Source organism: Cyclopterus lumpus, chromosome 16 (assembly GCF_009769545.1).
Source record: "Cyclopterus lumpus isolate fCycLum1 chromosome 16, fCycLum1.pri, whole genome shotgun sequence".
Taxonomy (NCBI): domain Eukaryota; kingdom Metazoa; phylum Chordata; class Actinopteri; order Perciformes; family Cyclopteridae; genus Cyclopterus; species Cyclopterus lumpus.
The window spans coordinates 4,413,616-4,439,345 of record NC_046981.1 but is presented as its reverse complement, the minus strand read 5'-3'; the positions used below and the strand labels follow the sequence as shown (position 1 = coordinate 4,439,345).

The following is a 25,730-nucleotide window of genomic DNA, read 5'->3' as shown; positions in this document are numbered from 1 at the left end:
AGAAGCACAACAACTCCCAAAGGGTGTGAGTGAGCGCAGAGTGAGCGCAGAGTGAGCGCAGAGTGAGCGCAGAGTGAGCGCAGAGTGAGCGCAGAGTGCTCTGCGAGCTACCGGTGTGTAAATCAGCACTTTGAGTCATTATTGTGCTAATTCCTCACACCTGCTCCTGGGAAGCTTCGCAGCTGTTGCTCCAATTTCAGCGGTTGATCTCAATAAATGTTTGCTGATAAATTCTCCTGAGACTGATGCCGAGAGCCCTCTGAGATCTAAATGCGAGACTTTTTTTTTTTTTTTTTAAGTGCCAGAGTCTGTGAGCTGATATGGTGGTGGGGGTGATATTTGGTCACATTGTGCTCATTAGTGATGGAACACAAAGTTTTGATGGCGGGTCCTGTTTTTTTTTTTGGGGGAGGCATTTCTGAATAAATATATTTTGACATTTTGGACGGGATGATCCAATCAAAACGTCTGATACCAACCCGCCGAAAAATAACACAATTGGTCAAGCATGGCTAAAGAACCAGACTGTGGATTGGTGGTGGTTACAGACGTGACCCAAACAAATGCATTGTGGGGCTTGTTTCATGCTGCTAAAGATGCACAGTACGACTGTTGAAGTAAAACATTTCCATGGCAAGTAACGCATTTTGAGAGGAGTCACCCGCCTGGTAGTCTTTAAGCTCTAATGAAATGACAAAGCAAACTAACTGAGAGCGTGTGAGTATTTGCTTTCCAGAGATCAGAATGAACTCTACTGGCCGTGTAATGACGGAATATATGTCACCCAATACAATAATATGGCTCTTTTATGCAAGTTTTAATAGGTTTTGGAAGACAATAGCGCAGACGCATAACTGTTTGTGTTTAGTAAGATGAATTCATTGAGTCATGGGACTTTTGTGATAATAATAATAATAAAAAGATACACATTTTTAAACCAGCCATCCTTTAGAAATGCATGAAAACAGCAATGAAACCATGGTGGATAAGAATTAGCCTGCCTATCAATAGACCGTGTATTCTTTCCACCAATGTGGTACACTTTAGAACCGTGCAGGAGTTCCCTGTCAAATCAATTTTAATTTAGAAGTAGCTTTTACCTCATGTCTGGGAAGGCACCCTGTGGATTTAAAGAGATACCATGACACGGTTGTAAGATGTTTCTTACAGGAAGACATTATTCTTAAATAGGTATATGCATGCCCAGTTCTAACACACATTTAATTTTGCATCGTGTTTGATGCTTTGGGGTGATGTATTTTCCATAAATAAGCAGTTTTCATGGATTTTATTGTAGAGTGATTTTACACAGAGACTGATGAAGGTCTGCTGATGAACCTTATTACGACGGTATGTTTCCTATCTTGCCATTGTGCTTATAAAAACACCTCGATGCAGTCAAGTGTCATATAACAGAAGATATAATATAAAATCACACGGCATGAAACATGAAGATATGAGATTACGAATGTGTTCTGTAAACAGGAGCCGTGAAACTCGGAAATAAACAAAACAAAGAGAACCTGTGAATTATAGATGAGGGAGAAACTAAAAATCACTCAGCAGTTAAATCTGAGAGATCACCTTCACGTACAGCCAGATTGAAGGTTGCACTATTGTTTTATAGGTAAACCCACACAATGCCCCACCAGACCATGCAGCGTGTCAATTAAAACATGTTGGAACTAGTTGATGCAGATAGCAAATGTACTATCAACGATTCTACGACCGAGGGGGTGTGGCCTACGGCCTTCTTGGCAAAAAAAATGGCTGCATGAGCTCACGTCTGACCTGCTTGAGAGGTTGAGCAGCTCGTGCTTGTCGGCGACCGTCGACTTGTCCTCTAGATCCCACATCAGCGCGTTGATGAGGTGGGAGTTTTTGATGAGAATCGGCACCTCTTCGAACATGTGCTCAAAGCCGATGTTGGCCTTCTTCAAGCTGGACAGAAGAGGAGAGAAGACGGGAGGAGAGCGTCATGTCAGGGATTATTATGATACGTATTCTGTGCAATAAACTAGTATTAATACATTTCTATTCCTGTGTATTTGGTTTTGCATAGAATTTTGGATAGCGGTTGCAAATAAGAGCGTTGTGCCGTCACCACTCGGCTCGCAATTTACAGTAAATTGGAACGCAGCCAAGTAAAAGAAAAATGAACAGTAATGTTATACATGTCGCATTTTGATATCTGAAAAGGTTGCGATAGGAGAGGGTGTCCATATTGCTCAACCCCCACCCCCCCATCGGAGCAATGTCAGACCCAGTCGCCTAAATGACTTTATGGGCTCTACTGATAAGCTTGCAAAGCACCGACTGATTTTTAACCACCTCTTCTTGTCCCTCGGGAGAAAAAGCTGCATCTCTCTCTCTCTCTCTTTCTCTGACATGGGCCTGTTAACACGAAATGGAACTTCAAACTTTGCTTAATGCCTCACATAAATCCAATAGCATTGACTCACTGCCTCGGTTCAGCCCGTCACTTGTGCACAGTGCATGAGCCACAAGCTAATGTCTGAATGCGTCTAATGTTGGCTTGTTATGGAATCAAGACGCTCGCCGCATTAATTCACCGTGTGCACTGTACCAGAACCAGAGATGTGTGTGTATATATATATATATATATATATATATATATATATATATATATATATATATATATATATATATATATATATATATGCACACATACATACACACACACACAGTATATTGTGATAAATATAGCTGCAGAGCATCATCTGATTTTGATAGTAATTTTTTTAAATGACTATCAAACTTTAGGAAGAGACTCTGAGGCAGCAGAAGTGGACAATCAGCGGGAGGATCAACAATCGAGTTTGGATAGCGGCATTGTCCAAGTAAAATCTATAATGATACAGCATAAATACCGTTTGCTCTACGTATTGGCACAATTATCCATCTGCGGCGCTTTAACAATATTTTTCCTGCAAATTATGACCTTTTCAAATGCCTGCAGAGCGATATATTAAAAACAAAAAAAGTTGTCCGTGAGGATAAGGAAGGACGGGCACATTCCAGGCAGGACAAAAACGCTCAACCCTAGTGGACGTAGGCACACTTAATGCCACGCTCTTTCCTAGTTGGGCCCCACTGGACAAAGCCAAAAGGTCGACTCCACAGGCCGACTAATTTGATACTTCATATTGTGTGCTGGAGTGGAGGACCACTGCCTCCACAGCCCAGCAGACTTGGAGGGCAGTTCAAAGGGACGGGGCTATTCAGCACTCATCTGTCCCTGCCTTTCATTTTAGAAGAGGTGCACAATATATGCAAGCTTATACGACATCAAATACACCAACATGAAAGAGACTGCTTCTTTTTTTTATTTTTTTTTTTTATACACACTGTTGTGTAAAAAGCAGAAATTAAACGCTTTTGAAGTTTTGAATCTTTGGGTGGGGGAAAAAAATATATATATTGATATTCAGATTTCCAGTCTATTCTGAAAATAATGGCGTCGATGCGAGATTGTTGTTATGTGGGGGATATTGTCCTTTCCTGCCCTGTGCTGCCCCCCTCTCAATCACGGGCTTATTGGGAACACCGATAGCTACAGATTGTGGCCGTAATAAATCATAAGAACTAATGAAAAGCTGAAGAAATGAGAAGGGTCCTGACTGAGCACACTGGGTCAATAACAGAGTCGCTGGCAATAAAAGACACACAGGTGGAGAAATAAAAAGGAAATGGGAAAGAAAATGAAATGATGCGGTTACATTTTACCTTTCTCCCTGCAAATACGCTTTTAGGGAATTTACATTATTTTTTTTTATGTTTTATATATATATATATATATATATATAATGTGTCAGTGCACACGCGTGCGTCTCTTCATGCGTTTCTGCACTTGGAGTACCCCAAACTGACTGGAAAATAGTCCCCTCATTACATTCCCTTTTAGCTGCAATTTAAAAGCAATTACCATAAGCCTCACGGTCAGAGGAAAAAAAAGCGTAAACATGGAACATTTGTTTGACAGGCAAGGGCGAACTGATAAATCATCATCATCATCAGCATCAATCTGCAACCGCTACTAAATGCCTCCCCTATGGATGCACAAGTCTATATTTGCATCCAACTAATAGGCAGAGTGAACAGACGAACCATGTTAGCCCATATGTCCATTATATGCACAAATGTGAACATTTTAACGTTTGCCGCGATGAGCTACTCACCCCTCCGGTGTAAAGTCTTTCTCTTTGCAGATCTCCATGAGTTTGGGGGTGAGCCTGTAGGCCTTAAGGGACAGGGAGCCTTGTGCCGTCTTAATCGGGTCTAGAATGACAAGAGTAGAAGAAAATTATGTTAAATTGCTCTTTTAAAAACAAATGGAAAACGTCCTCTCTGAAAATGGCCATCTGTATAGCAATTACTCATCACACGTCCCGAAATCGGTGAGACGTCAAAACATCTGTTCACAAAGTCTCACACAACCCCGCGCAGTACAATCCAAGTCTCATTCATCCCGTTGGATGCTCAGTACTTCACCAACGCAGGCAGGCTACTCCGCACCAGTCCGGGCGAGGCGCACACGCCTGAATCGAGAATGCATGCGTGTGTTTTGGGATCAAGGCTTTATTTTTTTTGGGGGGGGGGGGGGGGGGGGAAGTAGTGAGCACACAAGATAAATGAGCCTCGGAATTATCCTTGTGAGAGTTTGTAAAGTGATGTTTTGATGTGTTTTTTGCTGTTACACCTGCTCTCGATTTACTTCATTTTATCAATACCTTGAAAATTAGTTTTCCCTCCCGAGTTTGAAAGTAACACAGGGCGAGTAATTGATATACAAATGTTCTAGTTATCAGCAAAACAATCCGATCGCTTCTGGCTTTCAAGTTTTTGTCTGGTACGCAATCGGAAAACAATGGAAAATGATCCGTCGCCTGCTGACAAAATTATTTATTTAATGTCTTTATGCAGGTCTGGAGTGAGAGTTGTGTCAGTAATACGCAATCACAACCAGACACCTCCTGAGACATTGATTTAACATACCTTTACCACTATATGGATCAGTAATATGGTGCAATAAGACTCTAATCATTTGCTTCACATGTTGTTGAACTGGTGACGAAGTTACAGACAGATTGAACAAACTCCCTCTGAAATACTCTCAAAATTGAGCTGTGCAAATAAACTTTGTATGACACCACAACAGCAATAATGAGGTCGGCTTTCTATTTGTGGAATGCAGTGGTGTGTGTGCGTGCGCGTGCGTGTGTGTGCGCTTGTTGCACTGCACGCCATCACCAAAGTTACGATGGAGCCTCTAATCCAGAATGCATGTTGCCCAATACTGAATGTGAAAGCAGCGGTATTGACGCTGCACTTTATTTTGTTATGCGTCACGTTTACTAATTAGGAAAACAGAAAGAAGTCAAACTGATGTGAATATCACAAGTGTAAAATGTCCTGTTGCTAGCTGGAGAGCCAACCATTAAAAAAAAAAAGCAATCAGGTGAGACCCGGTCCCTCCCCCATTTGGATCTCTCACTTGATTGATCGTCACTTAACTGGAATTATTTTCCATTCCTTTTTATGGATGGAAACACTTGTGTCTGCGTAGGCATACAAATCTGAGCAGCAAAGAGGTGAGCGGAGGATTGCAATGGGACATTTACACAGCAGGCCCTCTATTATATTAAACCAATTCAGAGAGAGAGAGCGAGAGTCAGAGAGAGAGACAGAGAGAAAGTGGTAATAGGGGCTCAGACTGGCTGACAGCCGCCAAACTACAGTCTACCGGAAATGTTTGCGTGACTTACACCGTTCCCAAGAGCCAACTGTGCGGAGCCATTTTCCAACAGCACAGCCACTCCGAAAAAAACAAGCCGCAGCCAATCTCAATCCATAGCAGCCAATCTCCATTGAGACTGGTCGGCGACAGCCACGCTTGATTAAGACAACTTTCTCCTCTTCATAGGACGCTTGCAGCTCGTAGGGAGCCTCCCGAATAGGTTCGAAATGTGTCCTGCCAGGTGAGGCCAGAATCTACAATGTGCGTCTTTGCACGCGTTATCAGTTTCAGATTTGTCTTCATTCCTGAACCAAGAAAATCAAGTGAATTTAATTTAAATGTAATCCCAACAGAGAACGTTCTTCGAATTGGCACGGGGGTGCATTTGAGACCATTTGTCGGGTGTCAAAATTCAATTAAAAGTTATATATTTATGAAATAAATATACACGTCCCCGACTTGAAAGCTCTGAATCGCACCTTTTCAACTTGTTCACCTCGTGCAAGAAAAACTGTCGTCATATCCAATTGGTTAAACAACCCACTAAACCGATGGCTCTACGCTGTCATTGGACGGAAGCCATTAGCTCGCCAGCGAGGCACCTGATTGGCAATTGGTTTAAAATGACCGGCGAGCTAATGAACGAGAAGACAAAAAGTCAAATCAATTTTCTTTCCCTTTGTCTTTAAAGAGAGATAATGTAAATTCCTTTGAGGTGCTTTGATCCAGTAAGCGCTGCATTATTGACCGACATTAATAGGAGCCCTCGTTTAGAATGAGAAAGGACCGACTGGCCGCCTGATTGGCCAGCAGGACTAGATCAGAGGGGTTCATATGTCAGCTGGTTAAAATTAATCTTTGCCTGTCGTGGATTTGTACAATCTGAGAACATGAAGTGACCGTGGTACTCCTCTCGGTGGACAGAAGCGTTTGCCCCTTGATGGCCATGAGAAAGAACGTTTAAGAGCCGCCTTGGGTGGAACATTACAAACTAAATTAGGCATTCCATTTTAATTTAACTAAAGTGTACATCTTAATGCTTTTGCCCAGGCCACATTTGTCAAGAGACTTGTAGAGCACATGATGTGCGACAGGCCACACACCTTTGGACGTTTTGGAGCAGTTGTCTTGTGTACTACCAATTGCATATAAAAGGTTATTAATGTATTTGAGTATGATATCGTGGTGAGTGACAAACCAGTTATTCCCCAGTCTTCTGTATGGGTCTACTTACCATAGATGAGAACAACAGACTCCTCGATGGCGTGCTGATAGCTGAACTGGGAGTCGAGCAGCGCCCGGCTGACAAAGGAGCCATAGTAGGTGGACTGGTACCAGCCCACATGCAGATGGTCGATGTTAACGTGACGCAGGGAACGCATCATCTCCATCTGGTACTGGACTAAAGGCAGAGAGAGAGAGAGAGAGAGAGAGAGAAATGGAGAGATGAAAAGTCAGAAGAATGGGAAAAGAGAAGGGGAGATGGAAAAACATTTAATTCAGAACGAACGCCATTAAAAATCGGCTTGGGGATTCTTTTTTTTTGTAGTGTGGGGGATCTGAGATTGTTTTTGGTCTCCATCTGTAACTGGACATGGTGTACGAACAGAAGGCGGTGTGAAAAACAAACAAGGACTTTTAAAGAGAAAAACAAACACAAATTCATCTTCTGTTATCAAGTGGTTGTGGTAGAGATTCCCCCCCCAAAAAAATAAAACATCCTCCGAGACAAACCAGTCACCCTTTCATTCCTTATGTCAGAAAATACATCCTGGCAGAGAAATAAGGGACAGATAGATACAGAGACAGGCTTCAGCAACTGGAGAGAAGGCTAGATACATCACAAGGAGAGCCATTTCATTACGCCAGACACATCCTAAGGACGGGCAGCCAGAAATACAAACAACCTGCCTCGTCGGCTGTAAGAAACAACCAAAGCAAGAGAGCAAAACAGCATCTCTATGCAGGCTAGCTGGAGGAGGTTGATAAATCAGGTGTTATTGGGCAGCTGTGGCCCCCTAGACCCCAGCCTGTAGAGCACATCCTTCTCCTGCTGGGGCTGTTAACAAGAACAAACTGGAGAGGCGAGAGAGATTCAAAGACGATGGAAAGGTGGCAGATAGTGAGGAGAGGAAACGGAAGAGGGTGGTGAGGAGAATGGCATCTCCTCTTTTCGGGTTCTATCCAATTGCCTGAATTTGACCCCTGGTGGCGATGTCAAGCGATCCCGACCTCTCTCCCGAGTACATGTGGCACTTACAAAACAGAGCAGTCCCGCACACGCATCAACCTCCTGGTTTATTTGCGTCGACTAATCCGGTCAAACGAACCTCCCACAAGCACGCCCATCTCTTGCCTCCGCTGGACTCGACTCAGAAAACAAAGTGGCAAAGGGTCTGCGCACAATTACACATTCATCTCTTGCAGGAGTGCCTCACGAGGGGCAGTGCCGAGGCTCCTCTCCCTCCTGACAACAACACACACTGAACACTGGATGGAGGGGACAGGCAGACAGGCGGCCAAAGAGGCCCGCCCATTCACAGGGATGGACCGGCTGCCCCAATCGAACCTTATCTGGCCTTTTTATTTAGTGATTGGCGTCGTCAGGAGATAAAAAGGGAGCGGAGTAGATTTACGGGGTGATATAGTGGTGGGAGGAGATGGGGAGCAGGCGAAAGGAATTCAGGAAGATTGGGTTTTATCAGGGGAAAGAGCGAGATTGGGGATCGTGTAGCAACGCTGTGACAAACCACACAGAGAGGGGTGTCTGGCACTGTGTGTGTGTGCGCGCATGTTTCTTAGCTGTAATTAAGCGTAGTAGCAAAGTATAGTTCATAGTGTCTTCTTTGTAATTCTGAGTCTACTGTGACAAATGAGAAGTAGGTGAGAATTAAAACATGACGCCCGGCGCTGCGTCTACACGCGTCAAAGAAGGGCGCTTCATTTAGCCGCGAGGGTGACGACAAACGGAGTTCACCCCGTCGCAGTGGAGGAGGGCGAAGGGGCCGGATTTGAGTCGAGCAGAGTCAGTCTGTCGGAGAGCAGCTCTGCCCAGGGGAAGGCTGGCAGCAGGCTTTAAAACACAGAGCCACCTTCCTACTGTATCGGTCTCTGCACCTCTACGCCAACCAGTACGAGCACTTACCTCTTAAAGCCGCACTGATGCGTACACATGCCCCCGACACGCCGCCATTAGCTGGGAAATTGTGCACAAAGTGATCCGTCTCTGAAGTGAAAGCTGAAGGATTGACAACAGAGGCAGGAAAACCAATCGGCCATCTCTGATGTCCAATCCAACCCGCTAACCCAGTTCTTCATAACCAGAACAACATCTAAATATGCCAAGTCGGTTTGTTTTATAGCATTCAACTAATCACTTCATTCGCAACGTATCTGCCCATTTAGTAGATACGAGTGCTTTTAGTCTTTAATTTATAGTATTTACTTTCTATTTACGTAATCATATCAATATTTGCAAAAGAGTTCTACTGCTCGCCGAGCCGTTATTTAACAGGTTGCAACACGCAAGTAATTCTGGTCGCAACCTTCTGCACGGCCAAAGCAGCCGCAGCCATTTTGTGGGTGCACTTCCTCGGCTGAATACTTCGGCTCGAATAAAAACACGAATATCGGAATATTTGAGTTAGTCAAAAGACAGTATAAAAATTTTAAAAAAAGAATTTAAAAAAAAGAAAGAAATCCTCTGCACATTTTGGGATGCAATTGCCACTATTGGGGAAAAAAGTAGCTTATTTTCATTAAACTAAAAGACCTGTTTTTGTTGCAACCAGTTGAGGAAGTTCTGTTTGCGAGAGGCGTCTAACCGCATGCCGGCTACCCAGAGGCAGAGTTTAGCAATCCAAGATTAAACGCCCGTCGCTTTACATTAATATTACAAACTTTTGCCTCCGTTCCAATTAATCATTACACTTATTTTACACTTCCATTACCCTAAAATAAACATTTATAAAAAGCGATACTGCAAACTGATGCCGATTAAAAATGAAAGCACCGAAAAATGTTCTGTACTGTATGCAGAGCACTGAAAATGGTCTAAAACATTGTGCAGGTCTGTAACTAATGTGCACAGAATATATTTTTGAAGGCAGTAAGGAGACCGACTTGTATTCTTACCATCTTCAGGGAGACAGACAACCGACCCGACACGCAGCCCGACGGGTGAACTGGGATTCGGCGAGTGAGACTACAAGCCAGTGGCAAGCCAGCCAGCTCATCCGCCACAGAGCCAATGCAGAACACAGAGCCTTGTAAATGCTACAGGATTGCTACCTTGTTTGTTCCAAAAAAAACAAAAACAAACAAGAACTACCGCTGTGAAAAAAAGAAAAGAAGAGGAGATAGAAAAACAAACTGTGTGACCCTGTGACGAAGGTGGGTATTCTGTATATACGTGCAGGCATCAATTTTTGGTGTACAAAAAAAAAGGGTCGGTGTACATCAAACAATTGTATTTAGAGCAGCAACATCTCTTGACTGACATTGTTTAGAATGGAAGGGATTGGAGGACAACAACGTAACGAATACCTCGAGAAACAAAACATTCATACGTGACTAGAGGGGAGAAACGTGTTGGCCCCTTTTGTCTTCATATTTCCAAAGAAAAAAAAGGTACAGAGTGTATTGGGAGGACAGCCATCTGTGTTCTAGTTAAAGGTATTTCAGCTACCACTGAGGTGGAGGTGACCTTACGTGAAGACTTTACCCTCAGCTTCAAAAGCGCCTGTCCAACTAGAGAAGAATCCAGCTGCTGACAGACCTGTGAGGAGGACGCTCAAATACCTTCGATATCTGGATTCTGTCTTGTCAAGGGGTGAGACTCAAAAGAAAGAAAATGTAGGTCCCGGCATAACATGCCCTCTATATTTTCTGTTGGAAACAAAACAAAACCCCATCTTGCTCCCCGTTGTTGCATTACCGAGACAGCCGTTAACATTCTGTGGACATTAACGACAGCGTAAGCCAGAGAATAACCAATTTCACAATATCATCAAGGCGCAGAGGTGGGAAGCATGCGCCCCCGTTTGCTATTCCTCATTCATTTCTGCTGCCCTGCCTCCTCTCCCATCAATCAATCTGGGTCCCGAGGCCAGACAGGGAATGAATCTGCCCATTCCCTTCGCGCTGCTTCAGAGTGTGTGCGTGTGTGTGTGTGACAGAGAGAGGACAGGGGGTGTAAGACTAAGACAAAGTGAAAGTGTATTTAAAATATCGAGAGAAGGGTGAACCAGGATGTGATTCTGAGGTGCAAAATGTGGGTGAGCAGGAATGTGTGTGTGTGTGTGTGCATGTGTGGAAAGCGCAGCGGCAAAGAGAAAGTGTGAAGCCCGAGGATGCCATGTACATCTAAAGCGAGCGTGTACGTATATGTATCTATCAGCTGGGAGCTAAACTCCTGACCGTGGGCAACGGGGGTTAAGAGTCATAATCAACAAGGCACGTCCAGTGTGTGCATGTGTGTGTGTGTCTCTGCAATGAACCAGACAGATAGTCCATACTCTAATACTCAATGACAACAAGAGGTGAACTGCATCAGACCGTGCATGCTGCTGCAGGCCACAACATCTCAGCGTAGGCAGCAAGATGTGTGTGAGTGCGTCTCTGAATGTGAGGACGCACACACACACACACACACACACACACACACACACACACACACACACACACACACACACACACACACACACACACACACACACACACACACACACCTGTTGTCACAACACATTCTAAATCACCACCTTGACTGGCCGACTAGGCCGCGCCTGTTGCAGTGTTTTACACACAAAGGGACAAAGAAAGCACAAGGGTATATAAACAGTTTATATTCATTAATGTCAAGTTGAAAAGAATTTAAAAAAATTAATTCAATGATGTCAAAGGTTGAAAATTGGTGAGCTCGAGAACATTTCCCCTTCATCTCCCCTCTACCTCCTCAGTTTGGTGAAAGGACATTTTGAATAGATTTTTTTTTAAAAAGGGGTTAGATGGCCCAATCAGACCTCTATCCAAAAATAACTTTCTTAAATTTTCTTGAAAGTTTTCCGTGAGTCACAACGATGAGCTTTTTAAAATCCATCACGGATAAAAAAAAAAAGAAAAGAAAAAGAAGGACAATTTAAGTGAAATGGTGAGGAGAAAAAAGAAAGAAAGAAAAAAAAAATAAAAATCTTCAAAGCTTGGTTTTCAGAACAGAAATATACCGCTTTGAATGAAGAGCACTCCAAAAGAGTAGTGGTTGTGTTCGGCATGGTAAGAGTCAAGAAGGAGGGCTCGCTTTCTTACCTCGCTCACCCGGCGCAGAGAAAATGCCTTTTGACTTTGAGAGGATATTGATGGGTCAAAGCAAAGTTGACACGAGGGGGAAAAAGAAAGCACAAAACGATGGACATTTTGGATGATTGATAGGACTGAGAGCCTTGCCGGCTGCTCTAAATGACTAATTCCTCATATTTTTTTGCCAGTGGTGCTCAGAGGTGACAGCAAAGCATGTTCATCTTGGCATGTCATAAATACTTCAGCTCCAAGGAGGAAGAAAAACTAAACAAACGTGGAGGTGCATCTCTGACAATCCTGTTGGGCATTCTACAAAACACACACACACACACACACACACACACACCTAGCCTGACTTTACCTACAAAACAATACATCTGGTGTTTTCTAGTTTGGAGAACAAAGTCAATCTTGCCGTTTGAAGCCCGCTGTAGCCTTGCCACTCCTCGGGAGTCCCTAAACAGCAGCGGTAGAATAACCCGCGATATTAATGCGTTTGTCTCCTCCACCGAGTCCGTTCATCACATTGCAAATCAAACACGTCGAGGCCCTGTGCATGTTGTGGGTCAATATAATACTTTTTTTTTGGTGGGGGGGGGGGGGGGAAGAGCACCATCCTTGTGGAATGAAATATCATCAAGCTAGAGAGTGAAAAACAATCTCAATAAATGACCAGAAAGGGGAGAGGACATTTGTTCTTCTTCAAGGACACGGACAAAATTATAGAGATTATAGATTGTCCAACTCACTAACTTGTACTAAACCCTGACCCACCAGAGGCAGTCACTGGAATCCTTTTGGAAAGCATTGATGTAGATGCATTATCTGCACAACAACAACAACGTTGCCGTCACGAGATTAATGAGGTCGACCACTCGACATCATTACGACGCGCGCGGGAGACGGAAATAGAGGCGGTGGAGCGGAAAAGTGAAAGGACGCGATGCAGATGGAGAAAGTGTGAAAGGTACATGGAAGGCGTCCGCTTGCCTTTCATCTGTGAATGCGATTTGCTAATTGAGCCTCAAAAGTGAAGCACATAGCGGTGTGTGTGTGTGTGTGTGTGAGAGAAAGATGGCACATGGGAAAGCCAACCTATGACAAAAACGTGTCATATGTCAATAAGTGCTAATTATAATACAATAGTAGTTTAGCTATGGTTTCAATATACAGATTTTCATTTAGGGATAATTAAATGCACATTGTACAGGTGAATATGGTAAAAAAAAATCAGGCGTCTTGTCCGTCCACGTGCTCATCTGACGGAAGGAGGGAGCGGTTGTCGAGAAGTAAATGGCGGTATCGAGTTGTGGTCTGGTCCGGGGCTTTCTCCTATTTGTGACGGAGTCTGTCTGTGTGTGTGTGTGTGTGTGTGTGTGTGTGTGCCCAGCGTGGCCCATGTTCCACCTGGCACAGTGGATTAGGAGCAATTAATCTTAGTTAAGCAAGCCCCGTGGAGAGCTGCCTGCCTCGTGCGCTCGGCACACAAACACTCGGCGGCGCACGAGCGAGAGCAGCAGCTGCTTTGTGTGCGCGACACGCGGACGGGTTCACCATATGCACATTTGACAACGCCGCTTGTCACAGGGCTTTTGTTTTTGTAGTTGGAAATGGGGAGATTGCGTGCACGGAGACGTGGTGTGTGTGTGTGACTGTTTGCGCACAAATCCTAGTTCATCTTCTTGAATGGGGAGAAAAAGTACAAAAAGAAATCTCCTTGATCTCGCCAATACTCGTTTAACATAGGGGGGCATGGCGGTATTTTGACTTTTTAACAAGGTGTATCAATATATTTTCAAAAGAGCTATAGGATTAAGTATTTTGGACCTCTGCATTTCACCCATCCGAAGCACTTGAGGAGCAACTGGAGATGCAAACTAGTCTACTATCTGTTCTGTTGAACAAAGTAACATTAATAACACAACAAGTAAGATGATTAAGCCAGAAATTGCTGAAAAGGGATTGATTATATTGTTGAGTCTATTGAATTAAAGCAGCCCTCAATTTGCGTCTCTACCGTAGTCATATGATATATCCATCTTAATACAAGTGCTTGTGTACATTAAGCCCACTTTGTAGAAAATACTGATACACATATGATGCACCGCCAGTCAGCCTAAAACTATCGGTAGGATTCTTGGTCCATATCTGCCAGTCAGGGTTTTGTGACCATTGACATTTTCTTCCAATAACCAGATAGCTCACTTTTTATCCGACCGGCTCTCCCATTTACTCCCCGTTGACATTTTTCCTATCTTCAACATGTCGCTCCAGATTTTGCCGACTGTTTCTTCGCCCCCCCCAGCATCGTTTACGATCGCCGTCCATCTTTTTCCAGTTCTCTTATCCAACTCAACCTATTTGCCGTGTTGCTCGATTGTCCCCTCATAACATTCTCCCTTTTCAACCCCCCCCCATCCCAACACGTCAAACCTCAGCCCTTCGCTTCAACTCACCCTTGTCACATCGTTCAGTCCTTACCTTTCATCCTCCCCCTGCAGCCCACCTGGATTAGCGGCAGTCTGCAGTAATGCATTCTGACCCCCCCCCTCCCACAAAATTTTATGTGGGGCAGAATCGTGGAGACAAAAAGGAGCGGATGAATAAAACAGTAGAACTGATGGCGATGATGACGCCCCCCCCCCCCGGGGATCCACACACTTGATTTATTTCGCCAGGTGAGCATTCAAAAGCAGATACGACCCATCAGGTCTCCAGTTCATTGAGAGACCGGGGTCAAGGAGCAAAGGTCAACGAGGAAGAATCTTTCTAGCACCCCGAGATCATAATACATAACAGTTCACATGATATCTTCGAGAGAGAGATATATATATATATATATATATATATATATATATATATATATATATATATATATATATATGTCCCCTAAAGCTGGCCTGCCAAGTGATTTCTGATTAGCATCACCGAGGGAGAGAAAAACGGAGGAGATCAATTTCCCATTTGGGGAAGGTAGAGTGATCTATTGAAGGGCTAACCCCGAGGAAGACCTTATCGGAACAGGAAAGGGACCACTTTATTTTTTTCCCCCCTTCCACATGCCTCACTGCATGCTGAACAGTGCATGTACAGCGAAGGGATCATGGCAGAGGCGGTTTCAATCCCCCCGACTGCAATTAACCCACCGTGAAAATGTCTGCCACAGACTACAATTAAAGTTCCGTTAAAAAAAAGAAGAAGAAGAAGAAAACACAGACTGACTTCGCAGACCCCACTGGAGGAAATCGCTGATGTAATTGGCCTTAATTAGTTCCGTTTGCACTTTCACTGCTTTGACTCGGTTGAAGAAGATTACAAATTTTCACAACAAATATCGGCATCATTTTTTTTTTTTTAAAGCTTAAACCTTGAGGCAGGAACAAAAACACATTTCAAGTCTCGAACCTGCACCGGTTTTTCCTTGTGTACAATGTTATGTCTTCAGAACTGAAGCACACAATTTAGTTTTTGGGATCAGTTCAAGATCATCATCGAGAGAGAGAGAGAAACACACAAATGCACTTCTCACACACTTCTGACAAACAATACCTACAGGCAATATGTGACAGTGATTATGCTGCTGGAGGGCGGGCACACGTCAAGCATAGGTCACGCTGACTTTGTCCATTTGGTTTCCGTTATATCACAAGTTAGCTAGCTTATGAATAATAAAAAAAGGGAAGAAAGGATTAAGGAGACGGCAATCATCTAAAATCTCAGGAGAAGGAAAATATTCAGAGGAGGTGTCAAGGACCATTGGATGGACAATGATGGATGAAAAGCCCCCCCCCCCAAAAAGAAATCTGAAGCAGATCCACATTGTGGCACCCTTGCCTTTAGTATGCTCCACAACACTTGGATAAAGCAGAGGCTCTCTGGAACAAAGTACTGCAGACTGTTGAAACAAAAATTGAACTCTTTGGCCACAATCACAAAATGTACGGCTGGCAGAGACATTTTGGGGGGGGGGCTGTACACCATTGCAGTGGATTTACTAAGCTTTGGAGTCATGTGGCAGCCAGACGAATAAAAAGGGTACCTTTCCCGCAGCAGATGTTGACTAGTAACAGCATGCAAGTCACAGGTGTAACTAAGAACATGGACGACCGCTCCGTTTCGTTTAACTCCCAGTAAAAAACTTCCAGATTCTTTATTTTGCTTGCAAAGTGTGCCAAATTAGCGCATTTAGACATAACGGGGAGTGGAGGCTGCAACTGGCAAATGTCTTTATACATGCCACACCTTTGTTAAATAACCTAATTATGAGTAATGAAGAAAACATTTGCATAAATGTGTTATCCTCATGAGGTTCTGTTTTATTAGGCATTGCCAAAGCAGATTATTTGTAATACAGAGGAATGCAAAGGGGCATATAACACTACAATTCTCCCCTCAAGCACACAGGTACCACATGTATTGTGTTTGATTGGGCCTCTGCTCAGGCTGAAGTCGGCTTGAGCTTTAACGGGACTGTCGGGATTTGGCCGTACGGTGAGAAAAGGTGAAAATGCAATTTGTCCCAACACCAAAAGTAGAAAGAAAACATCATGTTGTTTGAAGAATTGATCTAGATTTTGTAACCAGTGGTGTCGCCCCCTGGTGGCCATTAAATTGAATAAAAGTTTACGGCACTTCTGCATTAGATTCTTTTTTGGGGGGGATTGACGCCTGATGCATGCATATACACACACACACACACACACACACACACACACACACACACACACACACACGGTATTGCAGATGCTGCTTGTGAAGTGGAACACTATTTTTTTCTTCTTCCTTTTAGTGCTTTAGCGTCCGCCATTTTACTCCGTCTCACAGCCCAATCAAATTCACTTCAATCTGAAGATGTGTGGCTAATTGGTTCGTCGAGTAATTCAAGCGGGAGTGACATAAACAAATAAATTGAAAAGAGGGTGCCAATCAGCAAAATCAACCTCATAAAAAAAATTTTTTTTAAAAAGGCCTACGGGTTGTTTACACAGGAACTTTAAGTGCTCTTTTTAATGAAGTGTCCTGTTAGGTGTGGAATATGTAATATGTTATCATATCAAATGTCCAAACGTAACACTCCGTGGTCAAGGAAAGACCATCATGTGTTGTCGAAGGGGCCTACCCGCGAAATATAAGAAATTAGGACACACATTGCATTAACAGGTTCCCTTGTTTGTTCCGCCAGTGTGACAACTGTTGACTGAGCCAATGGGAAGCCTGACAGAAGCCCAGCAAAGAGGGCCTGGCAGCCCCCCAACACCTGTCCTGGGAGGAGACCAAGCAGGTTGGCATGGGGGGCGGCAGCAGAGCCAGAAGGAAGTGCGCTGTGGTTTAAAAATATATATATATATTATATTTCAAGGAGGAATGAAACATACACGACGATATACATAGACTATCTACGACCTACATATTCTGTATGATGTCAGTATCTTATTACAAAGAATGCATGCATGATTTTAAATCAATTGTAGCCTCTAATATACAAATGCATATGTACTGCTGCAAAAGTCAGATAAGTACACAATTAAAAACTAAACCTTCATTTTTGGGACATAATTACCCCCAACAGACCATTGGTTGGACGCCGAAATTGTTTCTCTCTCCAAAAGTGTTGTGCTTTATAAATCCTCCAATGGATGTGGCCGAGACGGACAGAGGTGCCGGGGGTAGATTTTGGACAATGTGGTGCAGAACGAAGGAAGAGCAAGATTAAAAAAAAAAAAAAAAAAAAGAAAAGTACGGAAGGCAGGAAGGAAGCCTTGTGAGTGATTGCAGCGGGGGAAGATGGGAAATGGTCAGGGAGAATGGCGTAGGCAGCTTTCTTACCTGCAGTGAGTTACAGAAAAAAAGGGGGGGGGGGGGGGGGGGGGGGGGGGAGAGAGAGGGAAAGAGCCGGCTAATTGTGTTCTACCTTTCGGATCCCTCGCCCTGTCGCTGAATACGAGTGACACGGGTTGAATATCAAAAGGGATTTACCAAAACTGGTACTGAGCAACGCTTGATATAATCACTCCTTGCGCGTCAACCCAATCATGCTTTGTAAGCCTGCTAATTGCACCGAGCCACGCTTCATCGGTTGTTTAACCAATAGGGGTGTCACGATACTTCTGAAACGTGGTTCACATGCACTATCCCACACAAATTATCGAGAAAAAAAAAGCAACTATAAGAATCATAATGGTTGAAATGTTGTGCATCTTGCTGCAATTTCATTCTCTTATGCAACACATCCTTTTCACAGCTGAGAAACGCAACCCTCTACAACAGTGCGCTTCCTTTTCTTGCGTCAGAGGGTCACAATTACTGAGCTTGCGAGGTCTGCTGTATACGGCGGTCCATAATCTCGGTGCCAGGACACTGCTTTGTATTATCGCTCATGCCACAACAAAAGAGGGCCAAAGCACATTATTAAGATGCTGCTTGAGTGCCTCTATTGCACTCAAGTGCCTTGAGAATAAGTGCCTGCAGTTCTGCACGTCTCGCCATACATTTTGTTAATGATACAAGGACAAAGTATGCAAGGACATGGGGAATAGGAGGGCTGGGGTTCAGCATAGGTTTTCATACGAGGCGGATTCTGCTGTGCGCGCTCGATTACTCTCTTTCTCCATCTTTCGCTCCCTCATATTGGTCACATGTGCTGCTACAGACTGTCCTACAAGTAAAGCTCCACACTGGCACCTGTTGATGAAATGGCAGCATAACACACACACACACACACACACACACACACACACACACACACACACACACACACACACACACACACACACACACACACACACACACACACACACACACACACACACACACACACACACACACACACACACACACACACACACACACACACACACACACACACACACACACACACACACACACACACACACACACACACACACACACACACACACACACACACACACACACACACACACACACACACACACACACACACACACACACACACACACACACACACACACACACACACACACACACACACACACACACAGCTGCCCAGCCTTTCTTTAGAGATAGCAGAGGAGTAGTAATATTGATCTGAATCTTACGACACCAAATGGAAGCTTTATCGAGGGGCGTAGCGATCACCCGATATGCATCAGAAAGTCAATACGAGTCAGATCGGGCTACGGCGATACAAAAAACAAACAAACATGAGATTCAGACACATTCATCAAAAACAATTTGTCCAAATATCCTCCTGTGCCTCTGGAGAGCACAAGAGTGTTGTGGCGTCAACGATGCGAGGGCGTCCCTTCCTCTCACGCAAAGTTTCCCCAATCATAGACGCACTTCAGGCCATTCGCCTCCAGAAAGAAAAAAGGTAGTGCAGAATAATGAAACGCTGATTGAAACATCACTTGACAGACGTTATAGACCTAGCACAAGTGACCACAAGTGTGAGAAGCTACTTCCAAAGCACACTGGCACCCCCCATGACTGCAACAACTCCACGTTAAAGGCGATAATGAAAACACAGCCGGCTCGCGCTCGGTTGGAGTGACAACACTGGATTTACGCAGACGAAGCCGACCACGGTATTGCCGGTCTGCAGTATATCACTGAAGACTTCGGACCCTTCGTCATCGTTTGTCATGCTTGATGTGGCAATAAACAGTATTTTCAAGGCATCTGATTTTCAGCCAATTTTAAAGTTTGAATAGATCAATCAATGCATCTCAATATGCATCCCAACGTCTGAATGTAGGATAGCTAAACCCTCGTGGCCTCCCATCATTTATCACAGTTCGGCTGTGGATGTTGAAAAGAATATCGATGCGCCAAGATGAAGTTCACAAACACGGAGGTTTCAGACTCCTATTCTCCCTTTCTTCTGCCAGAACTTCAGCACAGAATGAGAGAGAGATGTTATTTTGTGGATGAAGTCATGTGTCGCATGACTCCTTTCTGAAAAAGAACACACTTTGTAGACGGGGACGGGAGCGTTCCGTAGTCAACGTTGGGAGTGTTCAGTTCTTGCACTGTGGATTCAAAGAGAGAGAGAAAGCCCACGCAACAAGCGCGACGTGAACGACTCCCATGCGGTTTCCATTGGGAACGTGGCTCCGCGGCGACATGATACCAGCCGGGTGCAGAGAGGAATTCTGTTGTGGTTCTCTTTCCAAGCGTTCCTGGCAAAGCGCCCTCGTTAACTAAAAAGTGGAGTGACGGATGGAAAACCCGGCGCATCAAAAAGTCAACAACACCACAGGCCAGGAAGCTCACCAGCACACACACACACACACACACACACACACACAGTGAGCCGTTCCTGACACTAACGACCGTACGCCACTCTTGGCGCTCGTGTATCGTGCAGAATTTCTGACGGTTGCTCTTTAGCAGCGGAGGCCTGTTAAGAGCGGGATGTTTTCCTCGGTTTCCCCGCACACGCTCTCCTTCCCGTCTAACAAGGAGCGGACAACAACAAGGCTTGAGGTCAGAGGACATGACATCCTTTGACATGAAAGCTGACGGGGAGGCAGGAGGAAATTTTGTAAAAGGAATCCCGTGCACGTTCGCACGACCCACCTTGTGAACCAAACAACGGAGCCGCTCCATCCTCGCGCCACCGCCCTCACGCATCAACCCCCGACAGCGTAGGACACCCAGCGTCTAGTTGAGCTTAATTAAAAGTCGACATTGCCCTCAACGCCGTGTCTGGTGACACCGTAAGCCCACACGGACATTCAAAAAATTGTTGCTGTGATTGCATCACGGACGCTGGCCTTGATGGTCTGGTGTTTCTTTATGGTTCGTCGCAATTTCATGGAACTGCAATTTCTAAGGACGGCGGTCCAACTGAAAAGCCCATTGTGTGAACCAACACAGGTCGTCGATATATATTGCTTCCCCATCAGACCTTTGGAGGAAATCTTTATTTCCGAGCCACAAGCTTGGCTGGATTTCATGGCCAGTTGCTCCCGTGGTGTTCGGTTTACTGCTCGTCCGTCAAGGAATGCGGTCAAATTTAAATAATACTCAACTATTCTATTCTAGCGCTAATTAAAAAACTATTTGCAATTCGCCATGGCATTCAGTAGAATTTTTATAAAGGAAAAAGATAAGAACAAATTGAGACCAAGCCAAAACCAAAGTCCATTTGCTACTGAAGCATTCAAAGATACCATCATCTTCAAAATGTACCAGCCTTCGTAGAGACAGGTGTTACTGGTGCTTAACAGGTATTCATTTCAGACTGTTGTTGCGATATTAGTGTGTGTGTGTGTGTGACAATAAAAACACTGCTCTCATTTACCTTCATCGAAGTCGGCATCATCCTCGGTGTGCTGGGGGAAGGGGAAGCAGTTGGTGATCTCCAGCCGGTCCTCAACGACCAGGCCCAGCAGGACGCCCTGAACCACCTCGCTGCCCTGGCCCTCTTCCTGGTAGTGCTTGATAATCTTCAGCAACACCTGTTAAAAAAAATAAATAAATAAAAATAAAAAGCAGCAAGACCACCATCACTGAAAGTATCAAACCATCGCAACGGGGGAGGGATACGAACGCTCCTTTCAATAACAGTTTCGGAGAAATGGATTTCATTTTCTGAACCGGGGCTAGTTTATTCATCGCGACCATTGTTTATGCATTCTGAGCACGTTACAGCGCCGCTTGTTATTGTATTTTATTGTCCTTTGATTTATGTTATCCAATTCATTTGCGCCTCTGCTCGTCATATTGATTTGTGCTCATTAGTTTGTGTCGGGGTTAGTTTGGTTGAGGTGTTTAAATTTCTTTCCAAGCTGCTTGGGTTTTTTTTTTTTCTTCATCCTTCCAGCTTCAGAATTGCAGCATTTCTTTCCGTGTTCTTTTAGACATTGTATTTTATCACATGCAATATATTCAACTATTGAAATTAATACCAATGGAGAAAGTGGCAAAACCATAACAATTTATTCCAGAAAGCATTAAAACTCTCTTTTAGCGTACAGAAAAGCATTAGACAATGTTGATTAAACTGTGATACATATTCAATAAGGAAACATCACAAATGATTGCATCCTGATTTTAATTTCCTCAACTCATTACACATCTGAACAGTTACTTCAGGCCATAGCTAATATTAAGCCCACGACATATTAGGAAAAGATTATTGTGAAAATATGAATGGTCAAGAGGCAGTTCAAGTGATAATTAACTATTATTGAATTGAGCATTGCATCAACGCCACAGACCATGTCCCATCCTTTAGGTCTGGCCATACTCTAAAGATTAAATAAACTCAAACATGACAATGACTTCTCTGGACTCAAATGGTCTCCAGTCACCCGATAGACCACCTTTTGGGACAAAACCCGAAGTTTCCAGTGGCTGTATGCATGTCCTTCAAGTTAGTTCTGACTTGTGCTAATATTGTAATAACCAAATCAAAGAAATGGACGTTTTATTTGTCTAAACTAACCAGCGTCCGCGTTCAAAGAGGAAACGGCGAACGCCCTCCCAAAACAGAATTCTTGAAGCAGATATTTTGGATTTTAAAACTCCAATAACAGTTGACAGAAACATGTTTTAACAAAAAAACAAACATTACATAAACAACAATCTTGATATGGATCCCTTGATTTTTGTTGTTTTTGTTGTTATGTAACACAGTTTCTAAAAAAAAAAAAAAATCACGTCAAATCTAGTAGAATTCTGTACTGTACATATTTGATACGACAGAATACACGAACCTGGTGGGCTTCTGTCAGCAGCTCACCAGGAGTGACAGCGTCTCCTTGAAGAACCGGCCCTTGGATGTCAGTCAACCCGCTGCCAAGGGAACTGTCCACTGAGGCGTGACGCTGAGGCCGTTTCCAACACATATATGTTCTCCTTTCTGTAAAATTATGTTGAACCTCAATGTGTGCAGCCTTTACATAATCTACATGTCCTTACACAAAATAAGTAAGGAGGGCAAACGGGAAAATGTTAAGGAAATGCAACCCACGTACAGTAGGAGGGTATATTTGGACCTGTAGTCTGATATCCCATAATGCCGTGCTTCATCTGGACATGGTGTCCATGCATCATCGTATGCTTTTAATATTTAATGCCAGATATAAATGGGCCAAGTCTGCACATAATTGAAGAGCTGGTTTAAGCTCCAATGCTGCATCCCCGACACCAAGGATGGGCTAACACACACACACACACACACACACACACACACACACACACACACCAATCATGGGAAACCTTGACCAGCAAAAACAGCTGAGGCAAGGAGTAGAGAATAAGGCAAAGCGTCTAAATGAACAGGAAGAGCACAAGGAGCCGAAACCACTGTGTGGAGCGGGAGAGCATAAATCACACCGATAACAGTGTGGGCAGGTCACAGCCAGAGGCATTAATAATACATACAGACACACACACACACACACACACACGCACACACGCACACACGAGCTGGGTGGCAGTCCTGGGGCCATGCTCACAACAAAACACACATCATCACCGTGAGGGAGCCCTTATTCGTCTCACTAGCTCAGGCACTCACCTGCGCACACACACACACACAAACAAACACGCACGCATCTGTCTTGGGAGATGATTTATTTCAATGGAGTGCTGGACCTGTCATGCAACAAGTAAAAGAGCTAGTGGGGGAGGAGGGGTGATATGGGGTGGAGTGGGTAGAAAAACAAATCTCATTCCCTGCCTGGGATTTTCTGACTGAGAGGAGAGAAAGGTCTAAACAAAAAGGTCGGGGGGAGATGATGGCGAGAGAGAAAATGTGAGAAACTAGACGGAAGAAGAAAATTATGACAAAAGAGAGCAGGAAGGGGCCAGGTGAGTATGAGGACTGAGGTAGGGACACGGAGAAGAGGGCGGCGAGAAAGCCTCAGAATGGGCAGTGACGCAGAATTTATGATGGACAATTGCCCAAAAACAACTCCAAGAAAGTCAAATAAATAAAGCTAAATTGCAGCAGAGCTTAAGGTAAAGTCCTGCATCTACAGAAAATGCCTTAAAGAGGGGCTGTGAACAAAAAGGGAAGGTCGGTACGAACCGGGGTTTCAGTGGGTTTGTTGCGTTGGCTTCCCGTTGCTGAATGAATGCCAGAAGGTATTGTAAGCAAAGCCTGGAAATCCCCACGTTTGTACAAACCTGGACAAATACACACACATAACCTCTTTGCCTGCTAGATCACGCACACACGCACGCGCTAGCCCAGTGAGCTCACTTCATGTGGAGAGGCCCAAGATTGATATGTGGACAGCGTGTTATAAATCAACAAGCTTAAAATTGAATTGTGCAAAATCAATTGCGGTCCAAATCCCCTGTTGGCTGCCTTTAATTCTCATCATAAATCTTCTCCCTCTTGCTCACAAAAGGGCTTATATTCCCTCCACAACGGGGCTCAACTTATGAGAAAGTACAGCAAGAGAGACGATCCCGTAATGACTTTTTTTTTTAGTCGCACTGATGTGTAGACAAACTGTAATATTCTCAGATAATAATGGTTGTAATGTGGCTCGAATTGGATTAAGGCGCCATTGACGAAGACGCGGCACAGGCTTTTTTTTTATTTTTACAAACGTAATTAAGGAATGTCTTTTTTAACGGTACACTAATTGCTCGCATCGTAGAGTTTAGAGAGCTTGATTGTGTTGGGCCACGTCAGAATTGTAGTGCGACATAGTCCGAGATAGAAAAGGGAAAGAAAAAAAAGTTAGTAACTGTACTGAACAGATGGGGTAGTAAGTTATCTCTTGTGTGAACAACTTCCTGATGAGCCCAGGCGTAAAGACCGGAGGCAAGTGGAGAATCCTCAGGGGGGAGAAAGGACTGAAAAATCTAAAGAAAATGTCTGCCCGTTAAAATAATCTTTTTAAAGCACCTAATTTTGACATTTTATGCCTTTTTTTGTCACCCAAAGCTTTCAAATGCTCTGTGAAATGTGTTCTGACTCTTTAATTCTTGGTATGTGAATAAGTCCTGGGTCTGACGTGAGTCATACATCAAAATGAATCAAGTACAGGTTTTTTTTTTTCTCCAAACACACAGGCGCAGTCGTGTGATCTCAGTAGGTGTTTAATGGAACCCGTCGCCGTGCAGCGCTCCACTCCTGTGGCAACGGCAGCCACGAGAACCTCTTCAGAAGCAAGGAACCAATCCAATTCTCCCACACAGCTGTGGCGATGTCTGTGGGCAACCCTCCAGCTAAACCTCTGAGAGCCGGGTCATGACGCAACAACAGCATATCAATGCGTTCAGGTGAAACGGCGTTTCATAACACGTAGCCCGAAATAAGACACCTTTCCTTCCACAATCTGAACCCAAATGAGGTCACGCGCTGAACGGCTCTCGACGGGTTTTTAATTTAGACTGAGAGTTAAAAAGGTTTGGTTGACAATTATTTTATTTTTTTAACTAATTAGATGTCTAAATAATACACATTGGAGGTGAAATATTTAGATTTGAAATTAGGCCTCGAGACTCTGGGGGAGCTCTAATGAGGGAGATAAAAAGGAAGGCAGCAGCTGGCAAGTTTAAGTCCTGCAAACTGCGTTCAGGCACACCAAGCAAATGAGCTGCTTGGTGTCCAGGCAGTGGAGGGCAGGAGGTGGGCGATCAGAGCCCGGCAGTGAGGCACGTTTGACCTCTGCTGTTTATACGGAGGTACTACAGAATATAAATATTACAACATTTAGGTTTGTGTTGA

At 44.1% G+C, this 25,730-nt stretch overlaps 1 protein-coding gene across 1 annotated transcript in view; it reads right to left on the bottom strand.

The window, feature by feature from the left end:
- Window positions 1-25,730, bottom strand: part of LOC117745356 (eukaryotic translation initiation factor 3 subunit H) — a 35,199-nt gene that overhangs the window by 8,524 nt on the left and 945 nt on the right. The window contains exons 2-5 of the mRNA XM_034553628.1: window positions 21,339-21,495; window positions 6,993-7,160; window positions 4,200-4,299; window positions 1,792-1,941 (exon numbers count right to left, since the gene is read on the bottom strand). Of these exons, the coding sequence (XP_034409519.1) occupies window positions 1,792-1,941; window positions 4,200-4,299; window positions 6,993-7,160; window positions 21,339-21,495 (575 nt within the window). The remainder of the gene's footprint in view (window positions 1-1,791; window positions 1,942-4,199; window positions 4,300-6,992; window positions 7,161-21,338; window positions 21,496-25,730) is intronic.